The 27,701-nt window shown below is 47.2% G+C and overlaps 9 protein-coding genes across 10 annotated transcripts; 4 read left to right on the forward strand and 5 right to left on the reverse strand.

Annotated features, from left to right (window-relative positions):
• Nucleotides 1-156: 156 nt before the first annotated feature.
• BDBG_08498 (xaa-Pro aminopeptidase) lies at nucleotides 157-5,082 on the reverse strand. Its single transcript, XM_031723588.1, has 9 exons — nucleotides 4,432-5,082; nucleotides 4,146-4,319; nucleotides 3,082-4,073; nucleotides 2,899-3,015; nucleotides 2,402-2,845; nucleotides 2,209-2,344; nucleotides 2,005-2,150; nucleotides 1,833-1,940; nucleotides 157-1,774 (listed from the first exon to the last, which is right to left on the reverse strand). Exons 1-9 carry the CDS (start codon nucleotides 4,802-4,804, stop codon nucleotides 692-694), a joined length of 3,573 nt encoding a protein of 1,190 aa, XP_031580796.1. The 5' UTR covers nucleotides 4,805-5,082; the 3' UTR covers nucleotides 157-691.
• A 39-nt stretch (nucleotides 5,083-5,121) lies between these two features.
• Nucleotides 5,122-8,274, reverse strand: BDBG_08499 (xaa-Pro aminopeptidase). The gene is made up of 10 exons (XM_002621081.2): nucleotides 7,820-8,274; nucleotides 7,696-7,755; nucleotides 7,443-7,608; nucleotides 7,322-7,383; nucleotides 7,032-7,253; nucleotides 6,930-6,975; nucleotides 6,017-6,866; nucleotides 5,876-5,960; nucleotides 5,773-5,817; nucleotides 5,122-5,715 (listed from the first exon to the last, which is right to left on the reverse strand). Exons 1-10 carry the CDS (start codon nucleotides 8,031-8,033, stop codon nucleotides 5,474-5,476), a joined length of 1,992 nt encoding a protein of 663 aa, XP_002621127.2. The 5' UTR covers nucleotides 8,034-8,274; the 3' UTR covers nucleotides 5,122-5,473.
• Nucleotides 8,275-8,309: 35 nt separating this feature from the next.
• BDBG_08500 lies at nucleotides 8,310-12,596 on the forward strand. 2 transcript variants are annotated; one of them, XM_031723589.1, is made up of 6 exons: nucleotides 8,310-8,467; nucleotides 8,542-9,038; nucleotides 9,097-9,278; nucleotides 9,339-9,671; nucleotides 9,740-9,896; nucleotides 9,953-12,596. In XM_031723589.1, the coding sequence occupies exons 2-6, from the start codon at nucleotides 8,976-8,978 to the stop codon at nucleotides 12,347-12,349; spliced, it is 3,132 nt and encodes a 1,043-aa protein (XP_031580797.1). In that variant the 5' UTR covers nucleotides 8,310-8,467; nucleotides 8,542-8,975; the 3' UTR covers nucleotides 12,350-12,596. The 2 variants fall into 2 exon arrangements, with proteins under 2 accessions (XP_031580797.1, XP_002621128.2); XM_002621082.2 differs by having other exon boundaries at nucleotides 8,310-9,038.
• On the reverse strand, nucleotides 12,370-14,859 carry BDBG_08501 (pyridoxine biosynthesis protein pyroA). The gene is made up of 3 exons (XM_002621083.2): nucleotides 13,837-14,859; nucleotides 13,460-13,642; nucleotides 12,370-13,386 (listed from the first exon to the last, which is right to left on the reverse strand). Exons 1-3 carry the CDS (start codon nucleotides 13,969-13,971, stop codon nucleotides 12,745-12,747), a joined length of 960 nt encoding a protein of 319 aa, XP_002621129.1. The 5' UTR covers nucleotides 13,972-14,859; the 3' UTR covers nucleotides 12,370-12,744.
• Nucleotides 14,860-16,907: 2,048 nt separating this feature from the next.
• Nucleotides 16,908-20,178, reverse strand: BDBG_08503 (origin recognition complex subunit 2). The gene has a single exon (XM_002621085.2). It carries the CDS (start codon nucleotides 19,797-19,799, stop codon nucleotides 18,105-18,107), a length of 1,695 nt encoding a protein of 564 aa, XP_002621131.2. The 5' UTR covers nucleotides 19,800-20,178; the 3' UTR covers nucleotides 16,908-18,104.
• Nucleotides 17,032-18,197, forward strand: BDBG_08502 (uncharacterized protein). Its single transcript, XM_002621084.2, has 2 exons — nucleotides 17,032-17,583; nucleotides 17,714-18,197. Exons 1-2 carry the CDS (start codon nucleotides 17,251-17,253, stop codon nucleotides 17,864-17,866), a joined length of 486 nt encoding a protein of 161 aa, XP_002621130.1. The 5' UTR covers nucleotides 17,032-17,250; the 3' UTR covers nucleotides 17,867-18,197.
• BDBG_08504 (arginine biosynthesis ArgJ, mitochondrial) lies at nucleotides 19,727-22,413 on the forward strand. Its single transcript, XM_002621086.2, has 3 exons — nucleotides 19,727-20,252; nucleotides 20,307-20,813; nucleotides 20,891-22,413. The coding sequence occupies exons 2-3, from the start codon at nucleotides 20,311-20,313 to the stop codon at nucleotides 21,807-21,809; spliced, it is 1,422 nt and encodes a 473-aa protein (XP_002621132.1). The 5' UTR covers nucleotides 19,727-20,252; nucleotides 20,307-20,310; the 3' UTR covers nucleotides 21,810-22,413.
• BDBG_08505 (protein transporter SEC61 subunit alpha) lies at nucleotides 21,304-24,515 on the reverse strand. Its single transcript, XM_002621087.2, has 6 exons — nucleotides 24,231-24,515; nucleotides 24,049-24,149; nucleotides 23,810-23,977; nucleotides 22,660-23,738; nucleotides 21,616-22,597; nucleotides 21,304-21,558 (listed from the first exon to the last, which is right to left on the reverse strand). Exons 1-5 carry the CDS (start codon nucleotides 24,238-24,240, stop codon nucleotides 22,516-22,518), a joined length of 1,440 nt encoding a protein of 479 aa, XP_002621133.1. The 5' UTR covers nucleotides 24,241-24,515; the 3' UTR covers nucleotides 21,304-21,558; nucleotides 21,616-22,515.
• A 124-nt stretch (nucleotides 24,516-24,639) lies between these two features.
• BDBG_08506 (uncharacterized protein) lies at nucleotides 24,640-27,560 on the forward strand. The gene is made up of 2 exons (XM_002621088.2): nucleotides 24,640-25,651; nucleotides 25,704-27,560. Exons 1-2 carry the CDS (start codon nucleotides 25,607-25,609, stop codon nucleotides 27,357-27,359), a joined length of 1,701 nt encoding a protein of 566 aa, XP_002621134.2. The 5' UTR covers nucleotides 24,640-25,606; the 3' UTR covers nucleotides 27,360-27,560.
• Nucleotides 27,561-27,701: the final 141 nt, after the last annotated feature.

A 27,701-nucleotide genomic window follows, 5' to 3' on the forward strand; every position in this document is an offset into this window, starting at 1 on the left:
TATTTTTGTTTGGTTTGGTTTTTTCTTATCGCACATTTGCAATTTGTAACGGCTGGCTGGCATGGATGATTATTGACTTCGACTTTGAATTTGTTATTATTTTATATTTATATCTATTTTATCCTCATTTCATTGACTATTTACTTTGATTCCTTCGATTAATTCAATTAATTCATTTGATTTAACCTAACTGAGTAGGGGGCGTGATATTTTGTCATTTATGTTTTAAGCTTCTCTATCTTCAGCTTTAGCTTTATTTTTCTTTAGTTAAATAGTTTTAGCAAATAGGTTATGATATATATTTATTTTCAAGCTGTGTGTGGAGCCGTGCTGTGGTTACGGACAAGAAAGATGAAACAAGAGAGGGTATGTGTAGGAAAGGCTGATGGCGGAAGAGAATTGATGTAGGGGAGGGATTATAGCCATCGATACGGTTATACAATATCTCTATGTTGCTGTATAGAATGATTTACCACCGTTAGATCAAACGGAGGAGCAGGGATCTCCCAGATTCAAAATGGAAGGGGGAAAAGAAATCAAAAACAAGGGAAAGAAATCGCCCACATATAGATATTATGCGCACATACGTACATGTACATACATACACAACAAACTCAACAAACATCCCTCCATTTCTCCTTCCCCCTCCGCCTCTTCCTACCATCCCACCGTATGCCCTCCGCCCTCCGCCCTACGAATCCCACATAACCTCACTCAACCTCAACAACGCATCCCCACACGCCCTCTTCGCCGCCAAAACGTCCTCACGACTAGTACTACCAAAACTACCACTCTCCCTCCCCTCAGGGACCCTCAGAATCGCCGAAAAGCACAGCTCCACAAGCACCTTCAGCTCCTCGTACGTAAACGGCTCCCCATTACCCGCCTGCAGCGCCTTCTCGCTCCCGTGTTGCCGGAACTCTTCGCGCTCAGCGTGCGCGTGCTCGAGCGCTTTGTCAGGGCCGTCGAGGAACCAGTCGAGGAATTTGGCGGAGCGGGGGAGCGCGATTATTTCTTCTTCTTCTGGTTCTGATTCTTCTTGTTGGTGGGGTTGTTGGTGGGGTCCTGGTTCTGTGTCTTTGGAGGTGGAGGTGGAGGAGGATGAGGATGGCGGTGGTAGCGCAGTGGGAGGAGAAGGGGGAGGATGCACGATGATGTTTTTCAGATTCTGCTGCAGGACTAGCACGTCGAGTTGGAGGCGGAGGGCGCCGTTGTGGTTCATCGCGCCGATGAAGCGTGTCGCGGAGACGAAGGCGCGGTCTATCAGCTGGGCGAGGCCGGAGGTTATGAAGCGGCATTCCTTCGGGCCGAGGTAGGTGGCTGTGTTGGCGTCGAAGGAGATCAGGTCGTTGTTCAGCTCTATAATTGCTGGCGAGGCGGAGGAGGGCGGTGTGGGTAGGACGTGCGGCCACTCTGTAGTGTTTGAAGCGGAGGCTGGCGGGGTGGTTGAGCGCGCGGAAGGGGAAGTGTTGTTGCTGGCGAGGCTGCGAGTGACCATGTGGATAGCGCCGCAGCGGAGGTCAATGTGTAGGGTTAGCAAGGCTGTTAAGGCGAGGTTTTGAAGTGATTCTAGTGTGGTATCGAAGCCAAGAACAGAGTCTTCGGTCATGGGGAGGTGGATCGGGTTGCTGGAGCTGTCGCGGTTGCGATTCATGGAGGAGAGGAGCGTCCAGCGCCGTGTGTTAGGCATTCGGCCTGTGGATTGACGCCGGTTAGAATCTGTTTCGTGGTTGGTTATGTGGCGAAGTCGAGAGAGGCTGCTGACAAGCCATTGCTGTTTGTATTCTGTTAGGAGCGTTCTCCCTTGGAGGATACATAGCACTTGTACATACCATGCTGTTGTAGAGGAGCGAGAGCGAGAAAACGGTTTTGGGGTCTGAAACGATGTCGTACGGCTCAAGAGGCGTTTCGTTTGTGTATTTTATGAGAAGATCGATTTCCTAACGAGTTTGCATCAGTAAAATAATCCGCCAGAAACTTCACGCCAGGGAAAAATGTAAGTACTTTGGCGATCAACTCCTGTCGTTTGCCGTTGCCACATTCCCACAGCTCTTTGGCAGCCTCTCGAATTTCGCCGGATTCAGCGTACGCAGCAGCAGCTTTCGGCTGTACCCCTCCAGTGGGCCGAGGAGACACCCGCGAAACCAGTGCTAGACATATCTTTTAGCATTGCTCAAAGAATTCGAGGAAATGTAAGCGGATCCGTACCTTTGTACATGCCACAACATTTATCATAATAGGTTACGATCTGGTTTATCACCAGCTGCGTGAATGCCTGATCATGCGGAATACTGTTTAGCATTTTGCTAAATGATTTGACGAGCTCCATGAAAGCAATTGTTCCCTGCAAATAAATTAGAATCACCTCCCTGAGGAATAATCTGAGGGTCAAGGTACATACTTTAAAAACGGGTCGTGGTGAAACCCTTGTCCACTGCGGATCTTCAGTAAATGCATCCACTGCAATAAAAGTCAGCGCGCAGAGGTCTGTTACAGCTTCATCCAGCTGTGGTTGGAAGACATTGATCATGAAGTCGTCGAGGAATGAGGTAAGGGTGCTCATGACAATATCTGAAGTGAGAGGGACAATATCCTTCAATCGTTGAATGAAAGAGAGCGACGGCGGCAAAAGTAGGCTCATATTGAAAACACTGGGTTCGATCAGGAGCTTATGTCCGGTTCCAGAGCTTTCTTGTCTTGACCTGGACGAGTCGGTGGTAGATGTCTTCTGTCGCGATTTCGACACGAGGCCGGGCACTGACGACCTTAGGATCTCCTCTAACTCGTCCTGTTCTGCCTTCATTTCTGATGATTTATCGTCCACTTCGGAGAGTGTGAACATTTTCTGCATTATCTGTTAGTATGTTCAAGCCATCATAGGATCATCCAGCTACAAACCTTTGTCTTATCTCTTTTGTGGGAGTTGGGTGTGTATTTATCATCAGAGATATTCGCCGGAGCCCGATAGCTGACTTCTCCATCTGTGGCTAGGTAATCGTGTAATAGGGACCGAATCTAGTAATTGTAAGTTATATCCTGCTACCATTAAAAAAATCGAGAAATAAATATAATTTAACTCACCTCGCTTTGATAAAGTTTCCACAATTCCTTGAAACCACTTGTAAGTGATCCAGCTTTCCGAATGTTCTCCCGCTCTACAATACCAGCAACGACATCATGCACGATGCGGTGGCCTTCGGCGATAGCCTCGAATTTCGCATAGAGGTTCCACATAAACTCAGACAGAACGTGTCCCCTGTCTCCACCCAGTTCGTTAGGCATGCCATGGACCGTAGTGTCTCGTGACTGTGGATTTCTCCTGTGTTCAGGATAACGGGTGGCGACCTCTGAACTTGTCTTATCGACAACTGCAAAGAGCTCGACCGGGAGCCTCTGCTCGATCCGATCGACAGCAAGTTCAAGATTGCCCATCTTGTTCAACGCCTCGATGACCACACGGATGTAATGGAACGTATCAGCCTCCGGATTACGTGATGCGTCTTCCGCAACGGGAGTTGTCATGTCTAGATGGGCTAAGAAATGGTAAACTGGTTTCTCCCAATTTGTCCCACTACTTAAACCGATCTGCCTTGGGCCGTCCTTGCCTTCGTCGCCGGTTGTCAATTTCCAGCGGTCTTGACAATACGGAGATTTGAGGTACAAGTGATCATGTAACTCTTCGATCAGGATATCCGTTAATGATAATTCCTGGTTGCTGAAGTACGTTCGGAGATCTCGAAGACCTCCGATTCCGTCAAATTCCGACTTATTCACAAGCCGTAGTGCATCCTTGAGGATTTCTACTGCCGCAATGAACCTCTTGTCCGATATGCGCGCCTCTAGTTTTTCCGGTAATGATTGAATATTCTCAATCTGGCCGAACAATTGTAGTATATCATCGTAATTCTGGGAAGCCGTCGCAAGACCCTTCAACTCCGGCTTCGTTGTAAGTAAACCCGCTTTAGCTTCGATCAGGGTCCCCTTAAGCATTCGAAGTCGATTTTGAGAACTTTGGATACTCGACTGGATTGTGTGGTATGTTCCAATAGAGCTGTTGAAACCCTGGTGGTGTTCTACAACAATAGTTCATTAGTAGTCGCACTGGTGAAGCATCTATTGGGGTGCGAAAATTAGACCCAACAAACCATTGACAATCGATTTCAAAGATTTTTGTATCTGCTTATGTGTCCGTATAAAATCTGGTTCTCGATCCGCCTTGCCCAGGGTACTTGAGTCCATCAACTGTAAGCCAACCTGAACCGGTATGCAGTCGTCGGTGGCCATAAAGTCCCAATCCTGCTGTATCGTCCGGAGGACATCTATTTCCAAACTCAAGTCAGCTCACGCATCACGCACAGTATTACCGGGTCCAGAAACAATCATAAACCGTAGACACCATCCTAGTCCCACCAGAAGTACAACGAAACATACCGTCAATCGGTAGCGGCCCACTCCTTCCAGAGGTAGCATCGGACCTATTGCCATCCCGATTCCTCCCACCATCTCCATACCTTACTTCATCTCTACCGCCGCCACTACCCCACAAGGGTCTTTCAGTATCATAGGGTCGCGAGCGGGAGGACGAGGGGAAAGGTTGTTCAGAACTCTGTAATGAGGTCGACGACGCGGCCGGGGAACCGCCTTCATAGAACCCGCCGTAGCCGCCAGCGCGGCGCTCCCGGGAGGAAACGTACCCTGAGCTCGACACGGTACTCAGTGAGGCATTGTCCCCTCTGTAGGGCCCGTAGTCTCGTTCGGAACGGCCCGACGACGGGCCGCCGTTGGGAAGGCCTGTTCTGCTCATGCCAGCTTGCAGAGGTGTGTCGGTTTAGGATTGACTGGGCTGTTGGGGTTGGGTTGGAGAAAGGGGGCTCATGGTGTTCGGGGAGGTTTTGCGACCCAATTCTGAGGCTTTATTTGGGGGTTGAGGAAGGATATATGATATATTTGGACTGACAATCGAGTCGTTGGAGCGATGTCATGTGAGGGTAGGGATGGGATGAAGTCACGATACATGGTTATTTAACTAATCGTTCGCTGGAAATAAGCGTTCTTGCACCACTAGGTCCCTCGCCATTCGCGACTTAATATGAAGATTCAAATGCGATTTTACAGGTAACTATGAATTAGCATTTAAATATGTAAGGTACCTTTTCTGGTCATTATTGGACCTGGCTTATCTGTAAAACATACGAACGAATACAATACATGTAAATACGACGTCAGCAGCATTGTATGGATTCTCTAATGTATACGCCGTGCGCGCGTAAATCTATCACAAACTCACAACGATCATACTAAATGGTACATCAACAATACCGATAGCCACCATAAATACTATAGGAATATTGAATTTATACAAATATGGGAAACATTGACACATTGCCATGCGCCAATACCCCTCCACACGTGGTGGTACTCCGAATAAGAATCAAGCCTATCTAACATTCCATCCATGAATTTGTCAATTCATTCAGATAGGTTGAGTCTCCCTCTTAAGCCAGTTTCTCGTCAGCTCATCGTTCTCGAAATAGCTGCTAGTCTTCTCCCAAACTTTACTGTGGTAGTCGTTCACCCATTTCTTCTCTCCGTCAGTGAGCAGGCTTGGGTTGATCAATTTTTGGCACAATGGTGTCATAGTAACATGCTCAAAGCCTAACCAGGGTTTCTCTCCAAAGCCATGCGTTGTTTTCACCTCCTTGGCAATGATAATGTCTATGACAGGCGTTAGTTGGAAATACTACGCTTATTGGTAGATGTGGGGAAACATACTTTCGATGCGAATGCCGAAGACTCCATCTTCATAGAAGCCAGGCTCTACAGGACTATTAGCAGGCTTCAAGGCAATAATACCCAACCATCGCTTAGAACATACCGTCAGATATCACGTTTCCTGGGGTAATGGCAACCTCAGCATACTGAACTCGAGTGCCTAGTCCGATCGGACCTTCGTGGACATTCTTGGAACATGTTAGCACTTGAGGAGGAAAGATCAGACAAATGTAGGGCGTAATACCAGATATGACCCTACGCCATGACCGGTACCATGTAGATAGTCTAGGCCTTCTTTCCACAGATGTTGTCGTGCAAAAGCATCTAGAGCGAATCCAGTTGTTCCTTTAGGGAATACAGCAGTATCAATGCTAATCAGGCCCTTGAGAACAAGCGTGTAGGCCTTTCTCTCCATCTCTGTCGGTTCGCCGAAATGGAGAGTGCGGGTTGTATCGGTAGTGCCATCCAAATATTGGGCACCTGAGTCACATAGATACACGGCTTTCGGATCGATAATAGAGCAAGTATCTCGTTCGGCCTTGTAATGAATGACTGCGGCATTTGGACCAGTAGACGAGATGGTGTCAAAGGAAAGTCCGACGAAATGCTTATGCTTTGATCGGATTTGTTCGAGCTTGTCGGAACCATCTACCTCGTTAAGAACTGTCTTCTTGTTGACCAATTCGTTTTCGAGCCAGGCGAAATATTCTGTGAGTGCTGCGCCGTCGCGAATGTGGCAAGCTCTCATTCCTTCCAGCTCAGCTTCATTTTTGATTGCCTTGGCATCAGTGATCGGACTGCGGACTTCTTCCACATTCTTCTCACCTCCTAGAGCAAGACTGAGCGACCATGATGCCTTCGTCGAAATAAGGAACTTCTCAGATGGGCTGGTTGAAGCGTCACCATCGCTTTTCTTTTGAGCAGATTGGCTCAAGGCTTTGGCATCTTCGAAAATAGAACCGTATGGCTTCACAGAAACTTGATCACCCAGATATTTCTTCACCTCGGCAGGTAACTTCTCGTCATCAATGTACAAATCAGCAGTCGTCGGTGTAATTATGGCATAAGCAAAAAACACTGGGTTGTACGGGATGCTGCGAATGATAATTAGTGTCAGTCAGCAGTCAAATTGACAAATGGCAGGCGGATATCCGTACTCATTTCCTCGAAGGTTGAACAACCAGGCGATTTCGTCAAGCATCGCTAAAAAAGAGTCAGAAATTCAGGTACTTTGTTGGCAGGAAGGGTCAAATACACACAGATGACAAATCCCGCGCTTTTCTTCTTCTGGAGCTCCTTTCGTAGGTCACTGATCTTCTCCTCAAATGACTTCCCTGCAAATTCGATAGGATGGAGAGCAACTTTTTCGCTTGGTCTGGCTGGGCGCTTCTTGCCCCAAACAAGGTCAATTAGATTCTCCTGCACGCCTTGCAAGGACCCACCGCTTTTTTCGATTGTCTCTGAAAGGCTGCGCGCCTCGGCTAGATGATGTTAGTTATATTCATGGACAAAAATATATTCACAAACGTGGAGAAGATAATGAGCTCACAGGCTGTGATGAGTGATGGGTCGACTCCAACGACCTTGCCGCCCTCAGCTTGTTCCGCAGTCCTATATATCCATTTTCAATACACGCTCACACATGACATGCTGTATTTCTCTGTCCATACCATTCCTGCCAAGTAGGCATATTCTCGAAGCCCCTCTTCAGAAGCATCCAATTATTATCTAGCTGCTTTGCTGCCTGGTTGAAGTAACGTCCGTCGGTAGATAGCGCTGCTTTGCTCATCGAAACGATGGCACATCCCGCAGAGCCAGTAAAGCCCGAAATGAATTCTGTATTTAATAATAGTCATGAGCTGGCCCGTCCTGGCTGGCGTAGATGATGGGATTTAGATCGTAAGGGAACAAGGTAGAGCTAACCGCGGCGGCCATCGCAAGGGGCAATGTATTCGGACTGGTGGCTATCCTCAGAAGGAACAACTGAATAAAAGTAAAGCATCAGACAATGGGATCTTGAAGAGGGTTAACTTGTATCATTACATACTGTAGACATCAACCTTCCTCTCCTGCATCAACTCCCTCAAGCGGGCAAGGCGCTGCGAAGTATCGACAGGGCCCATGTCTCCAGAACGAAGTGCAGTAGATGAAGTAAATAATCTCGTTGTCGGTTTAATCAAGCGGCTTAGTGATGGTAGTAGAGGCCGTATAGAGCTTGTAGTTGTGGAAGCAAGGCGGCAAGAATGACGGAGAAGAAGCATTTATATTGTAGCGCTTATAAGGCAGCACCGGGGGGTTTGGCGGGGATGAGGTTGTGGGTGGGCGGCCGGATATATCAAACCGTTGCTATGCGGGAGTACCAATCGTGGTAGGCGGAAAAAGTTGACTGTGCCTGCGATGTAACAACGAATGATTCCGGCGCGAGCAGATCAGTCATCAGCAGCTGCTAAGCGCGAGATACCTGTCAATTGCAAGAATAACCAAAAGAAATGTACTCTGTATTATCTATCATCATTCTATCCATTCTCTTCTCCGAGATTTCCTGTGACATTGGAATTTCAAACCAATCACGTGATGTTGTTTAGATAAGCAATATTGGGCGGCGGTTGTCTCCTAAGTTAAAAAGTATTCCGCCCACATCGCACAATCGTTTTCTTTGTCCATTTCACAGATATACAGAGAAACTCGTTTAATTGTATGAATTTGACTACATCGTCTATGCATCAATTTGCCTGGCTGTACTTATGAGCTAACAGTTTATTTCGTCAGGGAATTTTACACTGAGGGCTTGCGTACTCACGTGGCAAACATCAGAACTACAACACCCCTATCATCCCGCTCTCTTGGCACATTCAACGTCATTTATGTTACTGATTAGCCTGGAAATGAGATCTATCAATCTGTGATAGTATAGGGCCACTCATGTTCTTGGGTTTCTCGTTTGCCAGCGAAGTGTCATTTTCTTCTCTGTTGCTGCTCCTGTGACTAGAGCTTCATGGCATATTGAACTCTTCACCCATCCTGCCCATTGCTAATTAGGTTTTTATTCCTATTCTTCATGTGACTCTGTCCTTCTGATCTCACCCTGTTATTCTGTTTTACACTCTAGTTTGAGGTCGTATATGGACATCATATCAGTACACGTAGCCAGAAACATACCAAACCCCCGATTCTGTGCGGTGTGACATAGGTCTAAGAGAGGGATGATGGCGGGAATTCATTCAGCTGAACAGGAGAGCCAAGGCCTCATTGATGAGTCACTTCAGGTACGGTTATTAGTCTGTATTCTAATAACATGGTCAGTTATGGTTGACGTTTGTCTAGCTTATTCACGTCCTCAATGCTCCTGGAAATGCTGCAATCGCCAAATCTATCCAGGAGAGATTGCAGGCGCTGCAGAAGTCAGAAGCGGGGTGGGCTATTGCAGATGGTCTTTTGACCAGTGATGATGCTAATGCAAGATTCTTCGGTGCCCTCACCTTGACCGTTAAAATCCATCAGGACTGGTAAGAATTCAAGTCACCATTATTTTGTTTTTTTAAGGTCGTTAGCTGACATCATGCTAGGGACCATCTTGGAGAAGAGAAAGCCAAAGATCTTTTAGAACATCTGACTAACCTCTTCATCTTAATGGTCTCCAGAAACGAAGGGGCTGTATCTATGAGGAAATTTATGTCAACATTGACTACCTTCTTTTTTAAGCCTGAAGCTCCCTGGACTCATTGTATACGACATATTGCCATGTCCATGGCTAGTGGGAAATACCTGTCAGAAGATCAATGTGAGCAGGGAAATTTCGAAAAGCTAGCTCTCCCTTCGCTCAGTTATGAACGGATGCTCCCACTTTTGTCTTTTTCTACCATCCTGGCTGAGGAGTCATCGCGGTATGCTCTGAATGAGTGAGTTCGCAGCAGTATCCCTTCCTATGGATTCTGATAAATAATCCCTATCCTAACACTGCAAACAGGGATCTCCGAGGGCGTTTAGGTCCCAATCTCAGGGATGCTCTTTATCTTGTCCAGTTCGTTTTGGAACAAGTATCCACTTTTAAAAGAGATGGAAATCAGCCGTCCCTCTCAGATCAATTAAATAAATTAGCTATCGAAGCAATGAAATCTTTAAATGTAAGCATCTTAGCCCCGCGTTACCCTTCTCTGCGGCCGCTACAATATTACTCTAGGCATGGCTCATCGCAATCCGAGGAGACCGCATTTCTCCTGGCAATCTTACGAAGATGGTCGCCGTACCTTTGAACTATTCTGTTCAGTTCTTAGCAGTACCCGAACTTGCAGAGATGGCAATGGAACTTCTTGCAGAAATCCTTAATAGCCATGCGAAGTTACTAGGAGTTGAACACCTGACTGCAATACTGCAATTCCTCTCAGGAAACTTCGGGGAAAAGTATGCATTGGCTCTTTTAAACGCGGATTATGATGAAGACTCCATGCGATTCTTGGATTTATTACTGCGCTATGCAGCGACGGAGCACATACAACTGTTCACTGGCGAATTAAACGAACAGAAGCAAAGGATCCTGTTTTTGTTACATACCCTTTTCCGCGGGCCAGGGTTTGTAGAAGTTGACGATAAAGCGAGTTCGCTTCTTTTGGAATATTGGACTGAGGCGGCGGATGATATTAGCGATTATATCATGCAGGGTGAAATGAATATTTACTCGACTCGTGTCAAAGGGGAGTTTGTGCAAGTCATCGCGGACTGTTATGACAAGCTCCGGTATCCTGATCCATCAGTCCTAAAGGAGTGGGATGACGATGATGTGAGGAATTTCAATGGATTCAGACGTGACTTTGCGGACTTCCTACTCGCTACTTATCCTCTTCTAGGGTTTGAGTTGATCGAAAAGCTTGTTGAGAGAGCAACTAGTTCGATGAACAGCCAAATATGGGAAGGGTTTGAAGTAGCAGTATTCTGTCTTGGTTTCTTGGCTGACTCTGTTGTGGAGAGTCCGAATGTGGACAAGCTACTTCATACGATTTTCCATTCCGAAATATTCAATGGCATTTGTTTCAACCGCATTTCCATTTCTATGAAGCCTCGCCAGACCCTATCTGACATGATTGCGAGGTACACAGCATACTTTGAACGGAACCACGATCTTCTCCCGCGAGTTCTTAATTTCCTGTTCAATTCCCTCGATGCTGCGTCATGCGACCAAGCTGCGTCAAAATCCATTTCATTTCTCTGCCAGAACTCTCGCCAGGCTCTCCCAATGTATGTTGATGATTTTATCAATAAGCTGGACCAACTTCGCTCGAATTCCTCTGTTAATGTTACTACCCTTGAGCGAGTATCCGAAGGCATTGCAGCAGTTGTGCAAGCGGCGACTCCAAATACAGCCCAGGCAACATCCCTGGTAAAACTGCTAGCGCCCCTCCATCAGCTAGCGGAACAAGCCAGGCTAGAAGCTCAATCAAACCAGTATGATGAAGCGCTTGAAAAAGGGATCAAAGTAATGCGTTGCACGGCAAGTATCGGGAAGGGGTTTAGGGCTCCTGATGACGCCGTAATCGATCTAGATGCCGAGGGGCCGAGTGAAAGCACAAATAATTTCTGGGCAAGGGGTGAACTCGGGGGAGCGCCACAAGCATACCTGATTCAGATTCTGGACATCTTAATAGGCACATTCCCCACCGATGGTGATATAATCGAAGCTACATGCGACGTTCTGAAGGCCGGATATACAGAACACACGCCGGGGCCATATGTCCTACCACCTCAAGTCACTATCCGTTTCATTAAGGCTGCCAACGTTACCTCTCCTCGCTTCCCCACAATCATGGGAACCGCCTCTGCTTTCTTAGCCTCCCACTCTGCGCAACCCTTAGTAGTCCAAAATGAAGCCGCGGAACTAATCGTCCATGTTTACGAACTCATGAGCTTCATGAACACCCAACCGGATCAATATGACCCAGAAGTCGCACACAGCTGCATCGATTTCCTCAACCTGATGCTCCCAAAACACAAAGCAGCTTTTTTCAACCTCGTCCACTCACCGATACCACAGCACAGCGCTGCAATCCTCACCATCCTCACATTCACCCTGGCAGTGCTGAAACGTCCCGACCCTCTTCCACTCCGCTCTGCTTCTGCATTCTGGTCCACCCTATTCTCCCTCACAGATCTGCCACCTGAGCTCCAGCCGGGCCCCGGTAGCTCTACCATAAGACACGCCACTACAGCGGCAGCTAACGGCGCAATTCCACAACATGCGCCACGCTTTTTCGACACCTGCATATCTTCGCTGGGTAATATACTCATGTACCAGGTATCGGGTCACTGCGCGCGCTCCGACCTTGACCACCTGTCTGAGGTGGTTAAAAAATTCATATTCCACTATCAGGGCGCGGCGCGTGTGCATTTTGGGGCTGCATTGGCGGAAATGGATGGTGCTCTTTCGCCAGATGGGGCGGGAGGAGGGGGACGCGTACCGGAGAAGGCAGAGCGAGAAAGATTCTTATCATCGATGCTCTCGCTGAGGGGGTCGAGGGGGACTAGTCGTGTTGTGAAGGATTACTGGGTAGCGTGTAGGGGGAAGGGCTTTGCATATGCCAGCTAAGGTGGTTGATCTAGTTAGCGACGGCTTGGATTGGTAGTCAATTTGCATAGTTTAGGTAATTGAATCTGGGTCATGAAGGAAAAATGGCAACGCAAATGCATATTTGCATATCAAATGGATATTTTCCCCTGATTATTACTTAGTTAAATTATTTATTTCTTCCGGTTATATTTGTGAAATGATCTTGAATATTGATTTAAGTATATATTTACAGAACACACGGAGCCACCGGATATGGAGGGAGTGCAACGTCTAAGCCCACCTGCGTACGCAAGGCATATGGTTGAAATATCAAGCATGCGCACCTCGCCAATGCATTCATCATTGGTATCAATCATAACAAACTCATCTGGTCACATAGCCAATCCTTCTTTTATTTTCTGCTTCTGCCTTCTTTACCATCCTCTCGTCGCCAGTTTTTGTGTCTCTCCCATGTCCCGCACACTAATGCCAACCATCGCCTCACCAAGCCCCTCGCTCAACTGGCCCAGAACCTTCGCATCCTTATAGTGTGTCACAGCCTGCACAATCGCCTTGGCCCGCTTCTTTGGGTCACCAGACTTGAAAATTCCTGATCCAACAAATACACCATCACAGCCCAGCTGCATCATCAACGCCGCATCCGCCGGCGTCGCAATTCCTCCGGCCGCAAAGTTCACAACGGGCAACCGACCATTCTTCGCGGTCTCCAGCAGCAGCTCATAGGAGCATTCCAACTCGCGGGCGAAGGCGCGCAGCTCCGCTTCCGCCGCAACAGCGTCGTCGGGGTAGGCTCGCAGGATCGAGCTCGCCTTGGCGATCTGGCTGTTCACGGTACGCATGTGGGAGACGGCCTCGACGACGTCGCCTGTGCCCGCCTCACCCTTTGTGCGGATCATGGCAGCACCTTCGGAGATGCGGCGAAGGGCCTCGCCCAGGTTCCGGCAGCCGCAGACGAAGGGAACTTTGAAGTTGTGCTTGGTTACATGGTAGAGGTGGTCGGCTGGGGTGAGGACTTCGGATTCATCGATGTAATCGACACCGATGGCTTCGAGGATCTAGATTAAAGTGGGTTTGTTAGGATAAATTTTATATGTTGATTTATTATATGTTGTGGAGAAATTGGCATACCTGGCACTCGACGAAATGCCCTATCCGCGCCTTGGCCATAACTGGAATCGTAACAGCCTCCATGATCTCTTTAATCATCGTTGGGTCAGACATGCGCGCCACACCACCCTGGGCACGGATATCTGCTGGCACCCGCTCCAGCGCCATGACGGCGCATGCGCCTGCTTCCTCGGCGATCCGGGCCTATTAACATGGTTCAAAAAGAGAATTTTGTCAGCAATCCGAGCTGTCTGATTACTCTTGTTGAGGATTGGGATGGCTCCTCGTAATCGATAACAGCCATGCGAATGGGGCCAGATGGATATCGTCGGCAAAGAAAAAAAAAAAAAAAAAAAAACAACGCGGGGGTGCAACGTGGGGTCGGGTTCAAAATTTACCTGCTCCGCATTGACGACGTCCATAATCACACCACCCTTCAACATCTGAGCCAGGCCAGCCTTGACTGTGAAGTCGACGGGCGAGGATGAAGCAGCAGCAGCGGCATCGTTGCCGGTAGAGGTTTCTGGTGCCATTGGAATGGGAAAATTTATGTTGCGCAAAGAAAGGTTATGTATGATATTTGAAGTGGGGTGAGGGGCAGAAATTTTTTTCACTTCAGGCGAGGGGTAAATGTAGGGAGATATGTGCGATGCGATTGTATGTTGGTTGAATATGGAACTCGCAGAAACTCTGCTGGGGGTCTTGAAGAATATAAAGCGAATACTTGGGTCTTAGAAGGAATGCCGCTGAGGAATCAGAAGGTCTGAGGAAATATAAGAGCAAAAAGATATTCGGGGCAGAAAGACGAATGAATGACTAGGCTCGGTGAGCGGCGCCGAGTTTGTGAGTCAGCCAGCGCCCATGTAATGGGAAAGGCGCGCGGGTGCCGAAGGGGCGGAAACGACTAGGAGTTATCGCATGCGGGATATGTTCTGGAAGCCGAATGTGCTGTACAGCGTAATTTTTACTCTTTATTGCATGATACCGTGACATGTTCTGATCAAAGATTCCTAAATCTTTCCTCCAACCAAATTGCTCGCAGCGGAAGTGGGCTGATAACATTGAGATAAATATTCGGCGGAAAAAAAGCAGAAAATCAATTAACTGGCTAAACGACAAACCACCAAGTTAGCTGCTTGAGCGGGGTCCGGCTATCTCCGGCGCAAGCTAATCGGCAAAGAATATAGTTATTTGACAGCTTCAACATGTGCCTGAAGAAAGCAATAACCTAATCTATTTTTCAAATTCTCTTTTGCGGTTTGCCATTCCCCCACACTCCGGGAAACGAATACCCACCACTCCCTACGCGGGATTTGCAATGCCCGTCCGGCCTCAATCTCTGCAGATCCCCTTCCGCTGGAATTAATTGAACATATCTTTCATTTCAAATGCTCTCTGAGCCAGGTTGATTTCCCAACAAGCCCTTTAAGAAAGAGAATAGAACCAAAAAGACAGAGATTCAACAGGCTAGTCCATGTATATGTACAGTACCTTTTTCTGAACACCCGCCGACACACCATATTGACAGAATGACGTCGGTTTCGGCCGATAATGTCGGGATTCTAGAGATGTATGGCCTGTGGAGGGTACTAAACTGGGCTCTCTTTGGCGGTATTTCCCGCAACAACTTGTTGATTGGCTCCAGTTTAGTTAGATTTAGGGGCTGTGTCACTGGTGATCGATCAATCAAACGTTCTATTCTAGGCCGGTAAATCAAATCTAAGCTCTCTCTCAAATGGTCTCGGCGCCTACATCTATATAGAGTACATCCTGTCACTGTATATAAGAAGTAGAGCAATGTGAATCCCCAAGGTGTTTTCAGCAGGATATGACTCACGACGCCGAAATTTGGTAAAATGTGCACTCAGTACCTAATTGCAGCTTTAGGGAGACAAAATAATAGATCCTTCCGAGCGTTCATTGACCATTTTGTCTACAGCATGCATACTACAATATGCCAATCGCTTCTTGCATGCCGAGTTGGCGAGAGACACTCATGACCATTGCTTTGTTCGATAGAACATGTGTTGGGAGATAGGGCGGAACATCAAATTGCTCCGCTGAACAATTTTCCGATCTAGAAGACATGTAGCAAGCGGTTTCGGATGTCTGCAGTCTGATGTCTCCGTTACATATATGAATCGAAGTGAATCTCGCCCTGAATCCACCATAATGCCAATTCCTTTTGCGCTATTCTGTTCCATCTCCTTATTCAATTCAATCTCCGGCATCAATGCAGCTTGAAGATCAGCGTTTCAACACAACTGGCCAATTTTATCCCTCGGTTGTATTGCGGAACCGGGGCACTTCTGAGCATGGTGTTGCGGCTCAATGTTATCCTTTAATGGCGATCTAGGCCTTTCAACATTAAGTCCTGTCTCACGACTACCTCTGGGAATACTTGACCTACACAAGCGGACTCAAATAAACCACCATATCCAACTAGATTGAATACCATAATTACGGTGGCTTCCGTGAATCCTCCCGCACAGAGTCCACCACAATTAACACGACAGAATAAGCCATATGATCGAATGTTCTAGACAGGGTATGTATTTCTTCCCAGCACTCAGAAAGTCATTTTCCCTGATCCCACCCTTGCATCCCATTAAATCAGCCTCTCTCCGCCATCATCACCGCGCCATATAGAAAAACTCCCTATTAAGTGGCTGGAACGGCATTCCTGAACAAACCACGATCGAAGGTGGATCGTAAGTCCGCCAGATCTCAGCCATTGCTCAGTATACCCCAAGTCAGGTCGGCGGCTAAAGTTGAAAGCAAGTTTTCACTGGCCCGCTGCTATATGTTCCTGATGGACGGGACGGTCGCCGTCCATGTCATTCGCACTCCGCACAAGTATTGCGTCTATCACCAGCTCCTTTCTATAGTGGTAGGCTCACAGCATTAGGGCATATGTGTGAAGATTCAAGCCATGGCACAGGTTTGAGAGAGTTGAGGGGTAATTTCCTTAGTTAAATGAAGAGAAGTAAGTGAAGGAGTTTTGTAGCCGAGCGTTCGACTGAGGTTATGCGTTACCATCTATGATGTGTTGTAGACGCATTGTCAACGAATATAGATTAAATGATACTAGATGCAAGCCACATGGAGACTACTTAAGGATAAAACAAAAAAGATGGTTTAGTGGACGTACTTGATATCATTTTTCTCTGCTCATGCGGATAACGCGGGGATGAAAATCTGATTAACAGGAGGATTGTAGATCAAAACCTGCAATGCAAGACTAAAATGCTAGTTAATAATAAAATATGAATAGCGGAAGAGTCACTCACTGCGTAAATATTTGAAATTTGAGAACAAAGCGCTGTCTCTTACAATGAAATGCCGACTTGCCATGATGAGTAATTCCCCTCAAATATGGCCTGATAAGAGTAATATCTAATTAACAATTGTGAGCCAGATAAAGTCATAAATACAACTACAGAAAGGTGGCGAACCAGTGGAAACGGGGTGGGAATTCACTAAACTCTATTGAGTAAGGCTGCCGTGATTCTAAGATTTAGCGTGAGTTTAAAAAAGCCTAAATGCACCTCCGCGCTCGGCCATGACATCAGCGCCGCCTTCCCCTGGTTTCCTTGGAACGCAAAGACAAGACGCCCAACAACGCTCCGAGCTTGGCAAGCGTGGGACCTGCATTTAACATCCCATACTCCGTACACCAGCACATATTATTCACCCCTCTTAGGAAAGGAATAACGTTGTCCATTAAACCCAATTGCCAAACAGAACACCCCTTACAAATCAAATAAAACCTACCAAATCAACCCGTGAAACACAACCACACAGGAAAAAAGATGGCCGCTCCTTTCCTCGCCCGCTTCCTCACCCCCGCCAGACCGTTCCTCTTCGCCGTTCCCCTCGGCCTCTCCCTCTACACTGCTCTCCCAAGACGACAACCCATCCTTTGCGACTTTGCCGGGCCCTTCACCACTACTAGCCATTCGCAATACGGCAGCAGCCCTGTGTCCGAAACAGCAAGCGGGATCCGCAGTCGGAGCGGAATTAGCGAGACAACTGCGAGGCAGATTAGTTTGGGAAGCGTGCTGGGGTTGGTGGCCGGGCTTGGGTTGAGGATATTTTCGAGGGCGCTCGTATTTGCGCTGGGGGTTATGATTTTGGGGGTGGAGGTATGTTTATTAAAATATTGTTTTAATTTATTTTGGTTTCATCCACATGGTTTTGTCTTTATTTGGAGGGCCAATGAATTGATTCTCCTATAATGTCTACTCGCTAACATGCGGTCTTGGAATCGATCAGTGGGCAGCCTCCAAGGGCTACAATATCGTCCCCACACGCTGGTTGCAGAAACATGTCAAATCCGCGGATGTTCAGCGGTTTGTGACAGAAAAGGTCCCCTTCAAAGTCAGCTTTGGAACGATGATGATGTTGGCTGCATTTGCGCAATTTTAGGAGCTAAAGACAACACCACGTATTGCGAGATGCTCTTTTTAATGTAGTGGATCTCTCCATCCAATGGAGATAGGCAGCCGCCTGGGTGCTCTGGTCTTCGTTAATTGTATTCATTTTATCTGTATATTTAAGCTGGGCTCTAGATATAGATAGGGTATTATATGCTTGTGAATATAATCATCTGGAATGGAACGCAAATATAGAAAAATGGGGAAAACATATGATGTGCTATAATATTTCAATCAATAATTAAATCTTCCAAAACTCCTTCCATCTCTTCTCTGGAGAGAGGGATTCCAAGCATTTCCACTCCGCTCGCATCAGTACGTGACACGATCATTTGATGGTCATAGAACTCCTTCAGCTGCGTACGGAACATCATTTCTGACGAGGAGATGAATTCTTCGGCAGCTTTGTGAAATAACGTTCGCCATTCTATGGCTATTTCTTCGCCCGCGTGGACTCCACGGGCTTTCTTTCCGTCTCCGTCACCATTATCCTCGTCTTCGGAAACATGCTGCTCGCTTAGTAGTGTGAGGATCTCCGTCACCAACAAGCGATATAGTTTGCGAGTATTTTCTGGAAGACTTTTCAGGACAAAGTTGACTCCGTCCTTTCCACCAATTCGACGTACTTGACGGCCGAGAAGGTTGTTTACCTCATCAACGACGTTGAGTTCCACGTCATACGATGCGAAGGTTGTGCAGTCGTGGAAAACAAAATTGAATTGATCTCGATGACTTACATCCCATAGCAACGGGAAATTCGGTGTATCAGCTGTGGCAAGTATATTGACCAGGGGTATGCTGGCAAGCCGTGCCAGAAGGGCCTGATGAGAAGGACGCCGGAGGGGCGATGCATCTATGGAATTTATAAAGACCATAATTGGTCTTGGGGGTGGATTGGTATTTAGGATGGATTGAAGTAGCTCCAAAACCTCTGACGGCTGCGTACCAAGTTTCGAAGGGGTATCAGGCCCAAGGATTGCGTTGATGATAGTCGAAAGAATAGACCGTATCGTTGTGCTAGACACGTAGCCATTCACAATTACGATCGTTGGTGGATCACTGTGCTGTTGGGACAGCCATTCCGCAAATCGATTCACGAGCCGCCTTTTTGAACCATATCCGTATAAACATATATTAAACCCCTCGCTCAGTTCAAATGCCCACTGCGGAAATGAATGTTCATGCAATTCAAGTAAAAACTCTTTTTCCTTTTGGTGTGGATCCACAAATTTGCTCATCTGCTCGAAATACTCCTCATGCGTCAAAAGCGATAGTTTCGCAAGCGTATTATTAGAAGTTTGAACAGGTCCCGGTCGATTTTGAAAGAAATATCTTTCGTGGGGTGGGAGATCTCCCTCGGGGGTCGGAGATCGCCGGTTTTTGGCGCCTTTAGGGCGTCCAGCACGGCGCTTTGGGGTATCTTGAGTCTTTGCAGCGCCGCTTACTTTCGTTGCTAGTCGCTTCTTTGTTTTCTCTTCCTCTTTATCATCCTCGCCCTCGGCCTCAGCATCATCGTCGTCGGGTTCCCAGATGGCTTGCGCCAATTGATCTGCTCCATCCCAGTCATCCTCGTCATTGTGTTCTAGAAGTACGCGCGCGCTCTTCCTCTTCGCTGAGCGATTAGCATTTCTTGCTACGGACGGAGAAACATCCGTCGCTTTTTCCCCCGTGGCCTTTGTAGGGGTTGCGAATAGCGATCTTGACTGGGTCTTTGGGACTGAAGAATTGTTGGTTGGCGTATTTGGATCGGGGGTAGGTTTTGTTTTGGGCCCATTCCTCGTGGAGTTAGGTTTTCTTGAGGGTGTTTGGGGTATGCCTGTGGTGGTGCCGTGAGGGTCTGTGGTCGTCCTTCGCTTTCGCGGTGTGGTGTCAATTGAGTGCTCCTCCTTTGAAGAATCCGGTTGCTTGCGCTTCATTGTAGTCATAGGCCATGGGCTTAGGTGAAAAAGACAACCAGAGATGTTATATAACTACTGAGGCAATGAGCAGAAGATGAACAAGCAAAAGCAAGCGCGTTGAGCTGGATAAGAACAGCGGAAGCTGTTGATGCAAACTCCGATCTTGGCAACGCGAAAACACGTGATATTTAAAGCAAAAATTCCACTTCAACATAGTGAGTCACGATAGGAAGGGAATTATATCAAGGGAAGCCAATTGAGTCCGCTTGCGGTGCTTCTGGTGGTTGTTAAATGCGGGAGAGCTCTTGCGGACTCGGTTTGGCTTGTCGGAATCCTCTCTACCTGCCATACTCAACCGTTCACTCTGAGATTTCTGCTTCGCTATAGTTACAATAGGTCGAGTAAAATCTACATATTGAGTTCTTGCGCTCTTAGGAAACCTTTTTATATACCGGGAAAGGTTTTGCTGTGACTTGCTAAGTGAGAACCCTATTATTTTTCTTCCCTTTGAACAGGCGCTGAGCAGAATAGCAGAATCATGAAAAGCACGCAGTCTTTTTCTGCCGTGGCTGGCTTCGTGCGCTTGCCCAAGAGCAGCCTTGGCCAGGTCCGATACTACTCTATTCTAAAGGATATGTCCATACCAGCTTCGAAGCAAAAATTCATTCCTAGTTCGGGCACATACCCTAAAGGGTTCCTGGTTGCTGGTGCCCATGCGGGTGTGAAGGAGTCAAATACGCGGTTCCCCGATGTTGCCCTGATATGCTCCGAAACACCATGCTCAGCTGCTGCTGTCTTTACAGCGAACAAATTCCAGGCGGCTCCTGTTCAAGTGAGCAAGCAGGTACTTGAAACAAGACAGGGCACAGGTATCCGGGGAGTGGTGGTTAATTCTGGCTGTGCCAATGCCGTCACAGGAAAGGGAGGGCTGGAAGATGCCAAAATGATGAGCGCCAAAGTTGATGAATGTACCGGGACTCCATCAGCTGACCCCCAGAATACCAGCACTCTCGTCATGAGCACTGGAGTTATTGGCCAACGGTAAGTCCAATCCTATATCCCCTTGGTGTTGACAATTACAACGACGTTCCACAGCATGCTCACATATAGAACTCCAGACTTCCTATCAAGAAAATCCTTGACACTATCCCAACTGCGCATTCCAACCTGGCTTCAAACCACTCAGCCTGGCTCACGGCCGCCCGCGCAATCTGCACAACAGACACCTTCCCCAAGCTCCTATCGCGCACCTTCACCCTTCCCTCCTCGCCCAACCGCGCCTACCACTTAGCAGGCATGACCAAAGGCGCCGGCATGATCCACCCGAACATGGCCACCCTCCTCGGCATCCTCTGCACCGACGTCCCCATCAGCCCCTCGGTCCTAAACCCCCTTCTAACCCACGCCGTCTCCCGCTCCTTCAACTCCATCTCTATAGACGGCGACACAAGCACCAACGACACCGTCGCCTTACTCGCCAACGGCGCCGCGGGCGGCGAGACAATCACCACCACCTCCTCCCCAGATTACACCGCCATGCAAACCATCCTAACCAACTTCGCGCAGTCGCTCGCACAACTCGTCGTGCGCGACGGCGAAGGCGCGACGAAATTCGTCACGGTGCGCGTGCGCAATTCTCCCTCGCACGCGGATGCGAAGGTGATTGCGTCGACGATCGCGCGGTCGCCGCTGGTCAAGACGGCGCTGTACGGGAAGGATGCGAATTGGGGGCGGATCCTGTGCGCCATTGGGTATTCGCAGGGGATCGCGGAGGGGACGGTGGTTCCTGAACGGACGAGTGTGAGCTTTAAACCGGTTGATGGAAGTGAGGAGTTGAAGTTACTTGTTAATGGGGAGCCAGAGGCTGTGGATGAAGAGAGGGCGGCGCGGATTTTGCAAGATGAGGATTTGGAGATTGTGGTTGATCTGGGTGGGGGAGAGAAGGGGGACAAAGGACTTGGTGGGGAAGAAGGCGTGTATTGGTTCTGCGATTTTAGTCATGAGTATGTGACTATCAATGGGGATTATAGGACTTGAGGTAAAGAAAAGGGAGTTTGAGGAGGGGTTTGCGGAGAGGAGAGAAGTTTTTTTGCGAAAATTTCTTTGTTTATTGTTGTATTGTTTCTAGATAAGGCTTGTTTATTGCCTTGATGCGGGATGTTGGTTTGAAGAATACAGTGCGATGCTTTCTTCTCCAATCATGCTTGGAGAAAGGCACTTATTCTGAAAAACAAACTCGATTCATTATACACACAACTAAATAGGTAGAAAGCAGGCAGGTTGATGTATATATACATTTTGGTTATTTCTCATCTTCCTTTTCTTGTTTCAAGAAAACTAGGCCGCTCTAATAATTTTGCGCTTTTCTCCCTCCTAGCCAAATACAGTCCATGTTCCTTCAGTGAAAATGGATTTAGAAATAGGTGAAGTTGAGGTATGAGAACAAAAGAAAACGGAATCCAAGAAGTTTGGTGGAAAAAAGGCTGTTGTGGATTGTATTCTGCTCAGGTGTAGACCTAAACTCATTAGGGGAGAAGAAACCGATTCCCCCGAACACTACCTGGCTCCCGTCACTTGACTTTTCTGGATACTCCGCCCGAAGATTCAACTTATGTGATACGTCACAAGAGAGAGTATTTATAACCACCACAGAACAGAAAAGAAAATAGAGAAAAATATAATGGGAATATATTAAGACAGACTGTGAAAATATCTTCCCGAATTGTCATAAAACGAGATTCGTTCAGTTTCCGGGCACTAAACCTTTCAGGCCAGCACCGAAGTCACCTTCTCGTGCTGCGATTTCGAAATATCCGTAGATGATACTATACAACTATTAGTGACAACGCGATATGTGACGGTGACGAACAATAACTGAAGGACTTACGTGACAGCCAACAAGATACCAGTGCCGCTTCCGAGAGCCCCAAGCAAATCACTAGCCACGGAAAGAGCTCCGATACAGGCACCACCGAAGGCAGCTGCAGTAGGGATAACGCGCTTGAGTTCCTTGTACATGCTCTGCTCACGGTGTCCAGCCATCACAAGTCCCTGATCTTTGAGCTGCTTGGCAACATCGCGGGGAGCAGAGCCGGAAACCTCGATCCAGGTCTTAGAGAACAAAGCGCAGGCAACCAACATGAAACTGATATAGACAGCGGTGTGGATGGGATCCAGGAGAGCATCCTTGAAGTTGAGAGGGGGAGACATGTAGTAGGCAATTCCAGAGGCAGCATAGAGCTGAGCAGATCCACCTTCACGCGGTTCCCAGACTCCTAGAAGCTTAACAAGAAGGTTATCCGAGAAGCGGGAGTACAGCATCTGGCTGATCAGGAAAATGTTGGAGCAGAGAGCGGACTGAAGCATAATTGGCATATTGGAGGTATAAAAGAGGCGAACGGGATAGGAGCCACGCATGCCACGCTGGCGGGAAGACTTGACAGGGATCTCAACGCGGAAACCTTGGAGGTAGATGACGGTTGCGAAAACGAGGAGAGTGGCGAGGAGGTTCATGATATTGGGGAGATTCTGGCGGTAGAACGCCTCATGAAGAGCACGCTGCTTGTCTGGCCAGGTGAGCAACAGGTGGAAGAGAGCGATGACGGCTCCCTCGAATTCCGGGCCACGTCCAGTATTGATGGTGGTAGGAGAGAAGGCCTTCCAGATAATCGACTCGCAGATGTTGGTTGCGATGAAAAGAGAGATACCGCTTCCAAGACCATAGCCCTTCTGGAGAAGCTCATCCAAAAGGATGACAACAAGGCCAGCAACAACCAACTGAACGATCAATAGAACACAGACACCGGCACCAAGGTCGCTCGGCTGGCCGTAGAGGCCGGTAAGAACGTAGACACATGCCTGTCCGAAAGACAGGATGATTGCGAAAAGTTTTTGTGCGGTTTGGTAAAGTTCGCGATCGGTTTTAAGGTCGAGGTTGACATCGATGAGGTGAGTTCCGGCAAGAAGCTGCGAAAACATGTAAGTATAATGCTGTGATTTCCCCGAACCAGCCTGTCTCTCTACCACATGAAGCGTACCTGGAAAACCATGCCAGAGGAGATAATGGGAGTGATACCCAATTCCATAAGGGTACCACGGTTACTGGCCAACATCATGCGGAGCCAGTAAAGCGGATCGGAGGTATCTGAAGAAACAATACCATAGAGCGGCATTTGGCTCATCACCAGGAATATAAGTAGAGTTAACTATGCGCAAATAAATCAGTACGCGGACAGCCACGCAATTACGCGCGCTATGGCAGGATACAGCAACATACACCTGTCCACATCAATTTCTGGTTGAAGGGGACCTTGGTTTCGGGAGCTGCCACCTCCGGGAGGAGGGGCGTAAAGGGCTTGATCAAGTCGAGGAAGCGTACTATTGTAGTGAAAATTAGAATCCGAAACAGAACGAACTGCAATTGTTGGATATTCCGGTACAGGTGTCAGGGATACTCACGGCCACTCATTGTGACGGCTTTGTCCTCGATTGACCCACGAATTAAAGGAGTGGGAAAAAGAAAACCAGGCCCAGGCAGAGACGCGGGTTATGAAACCAAAAACAGAAAAGAAAAAAAATAAAACACAAAAAAGGAGAATTAAAAGAAGAGAAAGAAAGGGAGATGGCGGGCAGGGAGACAGAAAGGAAGTAGAAAGAAAGGACGAATATATGGAGATTAGGTTGAAGGTTGAGGTTGAGGTTGAGATTTGGCGATGGTTTACTTCGGGCGGCGTCTGAGTTGTGCTTGTTGTCCAGTTCGGGCGGCGCTAACGCATTAAGGACACTGTGGTCGCAGCAGCGGGGTCACGTGTACCACGCGCTTCTTGGAACCGCCAGCCTTTTCCCTTCTTGGACTAAACTCGACGCAAACCATCAACCACCACCTTATCATTAACCTGCGTATCAACACATCAACTGTCTTTCTCTCCTTACAGCTCCATAATTCTTCTTGTCCTTGGGCTTCAGACCTTACCCCGGTAGACAAGCAATGCCCATGGAGTTAAGAATGTCCTCTTTATGCTTTTTAGTTGGATTGAGAACTCTCAAACCTACATATTTGCGAACGGTTTACAGCATACATACTATATGCGTGACTTTGGCACATCCCGGTAGTTGCCAGTAAAGGGAACTCTCCGGTTATCCTTGACGACGCATAAACCCTCATGCGATTAAACACTCGCATCTATGTTTTACTAGCTTGTCTCTACATTTAAGTTTGTTTGTTCACGATAAGGTTTCGCGGATTTTACCATGGACCTGTCTTGAGCTTGTTTAAACTCAGGCAGTTAATGGAGAAATGGTTAATATCTACCGGCCAGCATTGTTGACATGCACTCGAGAGCAGACAACGGGGAAGATTCCCAACTCTATTTGCTATTAGAACCTTCGCATTCACGAGTGCCTGTACAACTACGTTGTTTAATACAAAGGCATTTTCCTTCTGACATGACTTACTTTTCTACTTCTTCTTTTCTAACATATATATGGATGTATAGCTGCTCTGATGCGTCAATAACACTCTCCATCCAGTTTTGGGATTCCTGAGATCTGCTACGTGTTTCTACTACAAGTATATCTAGCATCGCCATATTATTGATATCTTGATCAAATCTCACGGCCTTGCTTCCTTCAAACGGCCCTATCATAGAAATTCCGTGGCTCTCAGGCCTCCAAACCAAGTAGCACGCCTGCGGTACACACCACCACGAAGTTTTACACCATCTCCTGTCCTCATTATCAGCGCCGTGCGCAATTTAGGAAATATCCCACCCCGTCCATCCATTTTTTATTTTTATTTTAATTTATATTTTTCATCCTTAACTGGTCACCTCAGTATGTTTATTTTAGAAAAGTTTTCCGCAGCCGCAACTAGAATGAAGGTTAGTCCTCCTCTCCCCATATATTATTTTACGCATGCACTTACAGTGCTAGTTGATGTCATTCACGCGAATGATATCCTTCAAGGGACACGGCCATGCCTCTGTTAGTCCGACGGTTGGCAAAGCAAAAGCTCGAACAACCCGCCTATCACCCCGGAGTTGGCGCGCCGGAAGACCGTCAAGCTGCAAAGTAGATTCGGAATTGATTCTCGAAGTCTCCCCTTGCGCTTCTCTGCGCCCCTTGCATCCGCCTGCATCACCGGCCGTTCTCGAAAATGCAAACGGTTCATGCAGCCGATTTTCCACTCAGGTAAATGATACCTGCTCTAACTTTGCGGAAGAGGGCTCTATTACAGGTGCTCTCGCTCCTCCCGTTGAGGCTCCACCTAGCCCTATAGTCGTGCCCAGTAGCAACACTCCTATTCTCCAGGACGGCGACATAGAGGAAGAAAGAATGACGCCCTTTGATGAACCTGACTTTCGTCTTCAATATGAGCAGCAACGGCATGCAATTCACATCGCAGCATTAGAAGACGAGTATAAAGAGAAAATGAGAGCTGTTGTCGATGAGAAAAATAAGCTCAAGAAAGAGTTGGAGGATGCTAAAAAAATAAGGGATGCCTTTGAGCAACAAAAAACATTTTGGAATGAAAGGTTTGTTACTGTGAGCAGAGACCGAGACGACAAAGTCAATGAACTCAAAAAAAAGCTGGAGGACACTAGAGGAGAAAGAAATATCTTTGAGGAACATAACATATTTTGGAGCGAAAGGTTTGGTACTGTGACAAGGGCCCAAGATGACAAGATCAAGGAAATCAAGAAAGAACTGGAGGACGCCAGAGAAGAAAGAGATTCCTTTGAGAACCAGAAATCCTTTTGGAACGAAAGGTTTCTTACTGTTACTAGACGCCGAGACGACAAGATCGATGAACTCAAACGGGAGCGGGATCGATTTCAGGCGTCATACACTGCTGTTGAACCGAGAGCTAAGGCTTTGGAAGCCCTCGCAAATCACCAACAAGTTCAGCTCGAAGAGATGGAGAAGGTAATAGAAGAGTCTAAATTACAGCTTGGGAAACAAAGAGAAGAGCTCGAATACCGTTGCCAGGAAAACAACCTTTTGCTTAAGCAGATTGAAGAATACGAAGCCAGCAACCTTACATATTTCCAAAACTTCCACAATCTCGCCCAATGTACAGAACAATTTCAGAGCCGATGTGCACAACTCGAGCAGGAGGTAGAAAAGCTAAATGCTACCAAATCGGAACTAGAAGCTAGCTTGACTGCGGCTCATGATAAAATCCAGATCTCAACCCTCAAACAGCTAGCAAGGGAACAGGAGCTCTCCGAAGATATCTACCTCGCTAAAACACGACAAAATATTGCTGAGTATCACCTCTCTTACCTTCAAGAGACGTGGCGTGCCGAGCATACCAAATCTGCCAATGAACTTGCGGACTGCCGGGCAGAACTCCTACTGAAAGATAAGCATATCGATGTGGTTCGCCAACAAAAGGATTGTTGTCAACACGTCATTACGGAGGTGGTTTCCATGCTAGCCGGTCGGGCTGAGGATGGAAACGAGTTCGCCCGACAACTTTCCCTGTACGTGTCGGAAACTCTTGATCGAAATGAGGAGCTTGGACTGCAGATTTTCAACCCCCATGGCAAAGAGCTTAGTGACAGCGAGAATGAGGGTAGCGGGTAACATATACTTCTCGAGCCCTCCACCTTTGCTCTCTCCGGGCCTCTCTATCATTTCGGATGGAAGACGAATTTTACTCGTTCCAATTATTGTTTTGGTGCCGGTTACTCATCTCCAAGATTGAAATGCAAATCCTGCTTAGAATCTTACTGACTGCCTTGTTCCTTTTGCTTTGATTGCAACGAGAAAAAATTAAAATAAAAATAAAAATAAAATAAATAAAATAAATAAAATAAATAAAATAAATAAAATAAATAAAATAAATAAAATAAATAAAATAAATAAAAATAAATAAAATAAATAAAATAAAATAAAATAAAATAAAATCATTTTTGTCTTTGACAC

The sequence above is a fragment of the Blastomyces gilchristii genome, assembly GCF_000003855.2.
Source record: "Blastomyces gilchristii SLH14081 genomic scaffold supercont1.24, whole genome shotgun sequence".
Classification (NCBI taxonomy): domain Eukaryota; kingdom Fungi; phylum Ascomycota; class Eurotiomycetes; order Onygenales; family Ajellomycetaceae; genus Blastomyces; species Blastomyces gilchristii.

Coding starts and splice junctions, on each gene's coding strand:
- BDBG_08498 (XM_031723588.1), bottom strand. CDS start 4,804: ATGAGCAGAACAGGCCTTCCCAACGGCGGCCCGTCGTCGGGCCGTTCC. Junction 4,320..4,431: donor TGGGCCGCTACCGATTGACG/GTATGTTTCGTT, acceptor GTTTGGAAATAG/ATGTCCTCCGGACGATACAG. Junction 1,941..2,004: donor GACAGGAGTTGATCGCCAAA/GTACTTACATTT, acceptor CAAACTCGTTAG/GAAATCGATCTTCTCATAAA.
- BDBG_08499 (XM_002621081.2), bottom strand. CDS start 8,033: ATGCTTCTTCTCCGTCATTCTTGCCGCCTTGCTTCCACAACTACAAGC. Junction 7,384..7,442: donor ATGCCTACTTGGCAGGAATG/GTATGGACAGAG, acceptor ATGGATATATAG/GACTGCGGAACAAGCTGAGG. Junction 6,867..6,929: donor TTCAACCTTCGAGGAAATGA/GTACGGATATCC, acceptor TATCATTCGCAG/CATCCCGTACAACCCAGTGT.
- BDBG_08500 (XM_002621082.2), top strand. CDS start 8,976: ATGATGGCGGGAATTCATTCAGCTGAACAGGAGAGCCAAGGCCTCATT. Junction 9,039..9,096: donor TCATTGATGAGTCACTTCAG/GTACGGTTATTA, acceptor ACGTTTGTCTAG/CTTATTCACGTCCTCAATGC. Junction 9,897..9,952: donor AAGCAATGAAATCTTTAAAT/GTAAGCATCTTA, acceptor ATATTACTCTAG/GCATGGCTCATCGCAATCCG.
- BDBG_08501 (XM_002621083.2), bottom strand. CDS start 13,971: ATGGCACCAGAAACCTCTACCGGCAACGATGCCGCTGCTGCTGCTTCA. Junction 13,643..13,836: donor ACGTCGTCAATGCGGAGCAG/GTAAATTTTGAA, acceptor CCATGTTAATAG/GCCCGGATCGCCGAGGAAGC. Junction 13,387..13,459: donor GGCATTTCGTCGAGTGCCAG/GTATGCCAATTT, acceptor ACTTTAATCTAG/ATCCTCGAAGCCATCGGTGT.
- BDBG_08502 (XM_002621084.2), top strand. CDS start 17,251: ATGGCCGCTCCTTTCCTCGCCCGCTTCCTCACCCCCGCCAGACCGTTC. Junction 17,584..17,713: donor TTATGATTTTGGGGGTGGAG/GTATGTTTATTA, acceptor GGAATCGATCAG/TGGGCAGCCTCCAAGGGCTA.
- BDBG_08503 (XM_002621085.2), bottom strand. CDS start 19,799: ATGACTACAATGAAGCGCAAGCAACCGGATTCTTCAAAGGAGGAGCAC.
- BDBG_08504 (XM_002621086.2), top strand. CDS start 20,311: ATGAAAAGCACGCAGTCTTTTTCTGCCGTGGCTGGCTTCGTGCGCTTG. Junction 20,814..20,890: donor ACTGGAGTTATTGGCCAACG/GTAAGTCCAATC, acceptor ATAGAACTCCAG/ACTTCCTATCAAGAAAATCC.
- BDBG_08505 (XM_002621087.2), bottom strand. Junction 23,978..24,048: donor AGAAATTGATGTGGACAGGT/GTATGTTGCTGT, acceptor ATTTGCGCATAG/TTAACTCTACTTATATTCCT. Junction 22,598..22,659: donor GGTATCTTGTTGGCTGTCAC/GTAAGTCCTTCA, acceptor ATAGTTGTATAG/TATCATCTACGGATATTTCG.
- BDBG_08506 (XM_002621088.2), top strand. CDS start 25,607: ATGTTTATTTTAGAAAAGTTTTCCGCAGCCGCAACTAGAATGAAG. Junction 25,652..25,703: donor CAGCCGCAACTAGAATGAAG/GTTAGTCCTCCT, acceptor TTACAGTGCTAG/TTGATGTCATTCACGCGAAT.